Raw genomic sequence first — 7128 nt, forward strand, 5'->3', positions numbered from 1 at the left:
AAATGTGAGCCCTTCCTCAAGCTGGTGGTGTCTGTAATGCCTGCTTCCTTGAGCTCTTTCTCCCACTCCTGGTGAAATATTTCTTTATATTATTCCTAACTATTCATAATTATTACAATTAGTTTTTGAAAACTACACAGAAGTTCTGGGCTAATCATTCCCAGTTCTTGTACAGATGCATGCAGAAAGAAACCAAGCCTTTCTTGTGAGAAGAGCGGTGGTTAGATCCAGTCTCAGGGTTTGGACCAACACAGTGGTTAATTCCCCTGACCTCTCCAGGGAGGTACATCATTTCCAGTGGGGCAGAAAACTTCAGGAAGGAGATGCTCCATGGCTTGCTCTCGCAACCACATGAAGACACCACCCTGTATGTCTGTGGGAAGTACAGCTTTCACCTCCTGCTGATCACACAGGTGCAGGATCCACCATGCTGCACTCTTCAGTATCCCTGCCCAGCGCTGTAGCTAAGTGCTACCAACCAGCCCTCTGTGAGCCAAAGGCGCTGTGTTGGAAGTTCTGTTGCAAAAATATTGTGCATTCTTGTCATGCTTGCTTTTTTTTTAAGTATAATGGGGCTTTCATGTCCTCACAAGCCCTCTTCTCTTGATGGCTGGGGCTTAGCAGATATCAAATTTGGAAGAAAATTGCATATTCCAGTTTCTGCCATGCTGCATCACATTCCAGCACGTCCTTCGCACTGCAGTAGCACGTCAAATCACATTGGCTTTTGATGAGTCACACAACAAGCTTTGGCACCAACGTATTGCAATTGCAGAGTAACAGGTAGAGAGAGTCTTTAGGGATGATTTGGATGCCTGCCTAGTACAAAGCAAAACAAAACAAAAGGGCCAAAATGTAATGCCAAGAGTCACCAAGAGAATTTTGTCATGAAGAACATTTAAGACCTGGGTGATATAGTCACCACATCACAGCAAAAATATATATATACATATATATCTTTCAATATTTGATTATAGAAACTTGGTTTTGGCCTAAAAAAAAAAACCTAACTATGGTTAAAACCACTTCATGTCTTTCACTAGCTGATTTTGCACAGCTTCAGTCAGGTTCACTGCCTGTGACTTCTTTTACAGGCAAAGACCAGCTCAGAATAATGAAGTCTTTTTCCCTGACAAAGAGCAATTTTACATAAAATGAAGGTTTGCTGTCACCTGAATAGAATTTGTAACTTATATGGTAAGTTAGTTTAAAGAGAGTGAGTCTTTCACCCAGGAAAGAGAAATGCAACCAAATTACTACACTGTTAAGATGACTCAGACATTTCCATTGACAGAGCATAAATCCAGGCACTTTGCCATTTTCTGCCCTTTGGACTGCTTTTTCTCATGCTAAAACAGGCCCAGTGATGAAAAGATGTGGTATTAATAACTGGGGAGCACATACTAGAGGGCACATAAACAGCCTGAGGGAGAGAAAGCACTTGCGTGTGCCCCAGGAGAGAGGAGGGGGAGGTTTGCAGGAGGCGAGGGCTCCCGTCCGCAGCACACCCCTTGCCCAGGAGCCATGGTAGCTGCAGGGTGCTGCTCTCTGCTGGGTTTTGGGACACATTCCTGAAAATCATCTGTGTCTGTCCACACCTGCTGCACATACTCAGAGCTGCGTGGCATATCAAAGGGTGGTGAAATCAGTAAACATTGACACATAATCAGTTTTAAGCAACTTTGGGGGTTTCATCTTGCACCTGGTGTTTTTTTCCTCAAAGCTCCAGCTCTTGTGATCACATGATTTAACAAGACACTACAATTTCACTATATATTCACATATAGACATGCACACACGCTTCAGAATTTTACACTTTGAGAGTAAAAGCTTGACATTTCATTGACGTACAAGAAATAAAAGACCCTGAGATTCCTTTTAAAAACGTCACAAATTCAAACTAATCTCATGAACTGTGGAGCCCAACTTCTCAATATTCAATACTGCGTTCCAGTACTGTCTGATACTATAAGATTTGCAGCACAAAGTATGGAATTTGGAGCATAATTTAAGTCTAGCAGGCAAGTCTAGCAAGTCTATCTTGAGTTTGGATATATTCCATAGCTGGCTGTATATAACACTCCTGATTTCACTCCTACAAGACATCAAACATTTCTGATGTTCAGACTACAGCAGATAATACAGCTGATTTACGTGCATGCAACCTGAGTCTCTGCACTGAAGAAAATCACCCCAAGATTTAAATTTTAGCAGTGAATTGACAGGGAAATAATAAGGAAATGGAGCAATCCCTTGTTGATATTTTGGGTTTTTTCACAGTCTACTTGTGATCAGAGGGTTTCTTGCCATTTCCAGGCAGCAGCTCCCTTGTGCCAATCCACCTGGGAAGAGCTGATTGGCATCCTGCATTTCCAAGCATGGCGAATGTACATTGGTGGAGATGCAGATGGCCAGACTGAGACCTCTTTTGAACCAAGAGAACAGGAAACAAAACTAAGCAGTAAAAGAAACTGCATGAAGCTCATCTCCCCAAAATCCCACAGCATCACTGCATGGGGTCAAGGCTTGTAGGTCTGCCAAAGAGAAAAAGTACCTGTGTTCCCATGTGTCTTAGCTGGCCCAAGATTTCCAGACATATTTGTAAGAAGGGCCAATTTTCCTGCAGATTCCTTTAGACTCCCTGGTGGCCCAGATCACATTGGAGACATTCAGTCTCGTGCTTTCCGAAAGTCTCTGAGGCCAAAACCTTGAAAGTCAGCACTGACAAAATCATCACTTATCTCCAAAGATTTTGTCTCGGCATTCCTGAGATGCAGAACAAATTCCTGAATCCAATTTCTTTCTGATTAGGAAACTTGGTGCACAGTCTGAGGAATTTGAGGGAGGGGGTAGACAGGAATTCAAATGCCACTGGGAAATTCTGACATTTTAAAAAACATGCTGAATATGGTAGGAATTTCCCTTGAAATGACCAACAGCAACTGGCTGTTAGGTCATTCTCTTACCATTTTTTTTCAGCAGCATCATTTTTATTCATTTTGATTCAAGTTCTTATAAAAAACAGGCAGTCACACTAAATGAAGCAGAATGGTCAAATGAAAGCAGAATAATTCTGACAAGGATGACATGAAGCATTCTGACTTTTTTCAATGGCAAAAGCGCCAATGAAATTGCATGTGTTTCACTGAAAAATGTTTAGTTGCAAATTTTCGACTCACTGCTGCTCTAGGATAGCAAGCTGTTTTTTTCCTTTGTCTCCTTGTTGCCTCAAGCAGATGGCCATGCCATGTATCAAAAAACATAAAGAGAACCTTAACATGTCCACAAGGGTTATACACTAGCATCTCCAAAATGGTGGCAGCGCTTAAAAGTGAGGTCTAGGAAAGCTGCTGAGCATGAACAAACAGGGACTACAAGTTGCCTTCAACTGTTTGTTTCTGTCTTGCCTTCCGAAAGCTTTTAGCTAAATCTGAAGGCTGTGAGTTTGCTCGGGGCACTTTATGTCATAAGGGGTAAAGGCAACTCATAAGGTGTGTATGCCTTGCAGGTTTGGAGCTATGACCTGAGAAGGTACTGGAACAGGGGAGGCAGAGGCAAAATGCTGATTAATGATAAACTGATAAAAACCAAAGAAAAAAAGAGAGATGAATTAATACGGGTCTAGGGCTGATTTTTTTAACCTTCCTCCTCTGCTAAATATATTTGCTCTGCATATAAGCTCTTCTCTCCATTTATTTTCTACCCCTAGACAATACAGCATGGATTTTGACAAGACGCTCTGGCTTCAGACAACATGAGCAGAACACCTTTTACCTCCCCATCCTGATTAGCGACAACGGCCGCCCCGTGCTGAGCAGCACGGGTACGCTAACTGTGCACGTGTGCAGCTGCGATGATGACGGCATGGTGATGTCCTGCAACGTGGAGGCCTATGTCCTCCCCGTCAGCCTGAGCAGAGGGGCGCTCATTGCAATCCTCGCCTGCATCTTTGTCCTGCTAGGTAAACCCTTGGCTTCTTCTTGGAAGGGGACAAACTCCTCAGTTCTGGCCAGGGCGCTGCTGATCCACTGAAGCTGAAGGACACAAACACACACACACAGATCTATGTATATGTATATATTATTTGTAGACACACACATACTTAAATGGCCAAATCAAGGGCCAGATGGTGTAGTCAGCTGCATATGGCTTTAGACCCTGGGGTGTAGGAATGGGGGAAAAATATGGCCTGCAAATATTTCTGCCAGATCCCCAAAGTGCTAGGTTGTCTGGTATGGCCCTGCTTTCCTGGAAGGGGCGTGCCAGGAGGAAGCACTGAGAGCTGTGGCTGGGGACAAGTTACTTTCTCATCCTCAGCAGTTTCTGATCATATGGTCTCACAGGAAAGAGGAGGGATAAGTCCAGTTCCACCTCTTGTCTTTTAGCAGGAGATATCCCCACCTGCATCCTTTTTCCTTGAGACACTACATTTAAATGGAGCCTGTGCTGCTATAAAGGGGCTGAGCACCTTGCGTGTGTTCTGTTTCCACAAATAAATTCTATCCTTTCCTTGCCCAGGCCTTCTATGTCCCCTGTTAGCTGTTGGAATCAAAAGAACTTCAGTTCCCTCGTTCAGTCTCTTGAGTCATGAGATATTAGTTCAAAACACATGTTCCCTGAATTTTCAGAGGAAGCAGTTTGGGGAGCAGTGGAGTAGAATACAGGAAAAATTCTTTAAAAGTGCCTCAAGTCTGGCCCTGCAAAGGAGCCTAGATACCTCAGTCCAAAATTTCAGCATTCAAAACCTTTGCTGAGTTCTAGCTCTGGAAATACAGTCACCAGGTGATGGCACATTTTCAATAGTAAAGGCCTCTGGTGCCTGTATGACCACTTCTCCCCATGCTAAGAAGCATCTGCATCTCGTTAGCGCAGGGCAACTGACAGTAGTTCTACCCAGCCCAAGGCAGTGCCTTGCAGATAAACACAAAAATGCTTTGGAGCAGACTAAGGGGCTAGCTCTGCCTTTTGCCGTGTAGGCAGACGTATCACCACAGTGCCTCAGCAACATCCATCTATGTCACAGGCACCACCTAGCTGAGAGGCATCCCAAAAGCGGGCTGCAAAACCCAGCTACGCAGCAGGAGAATATTATCTCTATGGAGCTGTGTGCCACTAGATAAACCATCACTGATACCTGATTTGGCTAGCTTAAAAGTAGCTCGAGTGTCGCTACAGTGTATTGGGAAGCATCGCTGGATAGACATGTCCTAAGTGTCACTGAGAGTTAAGAATTAAGGTGAGAAAAGGGACAGATTAGCAGGACCTCAAGCTACTAATTTTGACTGGGAGAGGGGATTTCTGCACCCCTCTGCCTGCAAACACAACAGCTCTTTAAATCCAAGGAGCTGGCGGGGCTCACCCAGGGGAAAACAGGGCAGCAGGGAGTCTGAAGCCCTTGCAAGATCTGCTCCCTCACTGACAGCCCTGTGTCTCGGTTGCCTCCCACAGTGCTGGTGCTCCTCATCCTCTCCATGCGGCGCCAGCGGAAGCAGCCGTACATCATCGACGAGGAGGAGAACATCCATGAGAACATTGTCAGGTACGACGACGAGGGCGGTGGGGAGGAGGACACGGAGGCCTTCGATATCGCCGCCATGTGGAACCCGCGGGAGGCCCAGCTGGTGGTGAAAAACCGGCAGGACATGCTGCCTGAAATAGAGAGCCTCTCCCGATACGTGCCTCAGGCGTGCGTCATGGACAACAACGTCCACAACTACGTGCTTGCCAAGCTGTACGAAGCTGACATGGACCTGTGGGCGCCTCCCTTCGACTCCCTCCAGACGTACATGTTTGAAGGGAACGGCTCGGTGGCGGAGTCGCTCAGCTCCCTACAGTCGGTGACGACAGACTCAGACCAGAGCTACGACTACCTGACGGACTGGGGGCCGCGCTTCAAAAAGCTGGCCGAGATGTACGGTGCCACGGACAGCAGCGGGGCTCTGTGGTAACGGACGAGTAATGGCAGAGGGGTTTCCATGCAAAACAGTGTCCGGTTAGGTCCATTCTCATCAGATGCTTCCATGGACATGGGTGAGGCCTCCTAAAACATAGCAATACGGTGCTTGGATGAGAATGGGAAGAAGGGTGCGAATGAAGGTCTCTCTGGATCAGCTTTACTCAGTTAAATTAAGTCACATTTTTGAAACAGTGAGAAGCAGAAGGAAGAAAGTTTTTTCCTGTTTTTTACAGCAAAATTGGAAAGCTCCACGACTGGAATATAATGACATTACTCTCTTTCTCTCTCCCTCCCTCTTTCTCTCTCTCCCTTGAGTACGGCAGCTTACTGAGCTCTATACATCTGGATTCAAAGATCTGTAAACTCCAACTGTAATCTCCGACTCACTGAGAAATTGCCAGCATAGAAAAGTGGTTCCCCACTGGCTATTCTCCCCCATTAAAAAGGAAAAAAAAATTGCTTGCTAACAAGAGGAAAAAAAAATCCCACAAAGCAGAAAATTGAAACTGGAATCTCAGAGGGCTCTTTGTAAACTAAACCTCCTCTCTCTGTTGCTAACAGAGTCCTTTTTTAATCCTTTAGGCACAAGGCTGAGGGTTTTTTTTCCACCTGGCCGAGTGGGCTGGGGAAGAGGCTTTGAATTTCTGCTCTAGTTTAATGGCTGATCTATGAGCATTAACACTAATCCATCTCCTATCAAGTTTGTGTAAATTTATTCTCGGCTCTTTAAAACCATGACTCCGCTAAACTGCTCAGAACAAAACCAGAAAACCTGCCTCTTTTGCACTGTAGATGTCTCTTCCATGTGCCAAATGTGAAGATTAGATTCTACCAATGAAAGCCAAATAAATTTTAAAAAAAGAAAAAGCTATATTTGGTAACTACATGGGTTAGATGGGCTTTCCTAATCTGTGTGAGGTCAATCCAAGGGATGTTTACATACTGTAGATAACCTACTTGAACAAATGCAGTATTATAGACCAATAAATGGATGTAAGAAAATTACATGTATAAGTTTTGTATATTTGTTAATTTTGGTAATAAATATGATGTACTGCGTACAGTACAGTACCTTAGCACCTCTTTTAATAAAAGTTAAACAGAAAGGAAAGTCTGATGGCAATTTTTTTACTACTTTGCACACAGCAGTTAGTGCTTGTCTGTGGCTTTAC

The 7128-nt window shown here is 44.6% G+C and overlaps 1 protein-coding gene across 1 annotated transcript in view; it reads left to right on the forward strand.

Moving 5' to 3' along the window:
* The window catches only part of CDH20 (cadherin 20), a 125266-nt gene extending 118346 nt beyond the window's left edge, over positions 1 to 6920 (forward strand). Inside the window, exons 11-12 of the mRNA XM_087737052.1 lie at positions 3710 to 3961; positions 5449 to 6920. Coding sequence (XP_087593178.1) covers positions 3710 to 3961; positions 5449 to 5948 — 752 coding nt within the window. The 3' untranslated portion in view covers positions 5949 to 6920. The remainder of the gene's footprint in view (positions 1 to 3709; positions 3962 to 5448) is intronic.
* Positions 6921 to 7128: the final 208 nt, after the last annotated feature.

This window comes from Nipponia nippon, unplaced genomic scaffold (genome assembly GCF_047370975.1).
Source record: "Nipponia nippon isolate SJK-2023a ecotype South Korea unplaced genomic scaffold, ASM4737097v1 scaffold_1, whole genome shotgun sequence".
Taxonomy (NCBI): Eukaryota; Metazoa; Chordata; class Aves; order Pelecaniformes; family Threskiornithidae; genus Nipponia; species Nipponia nippon.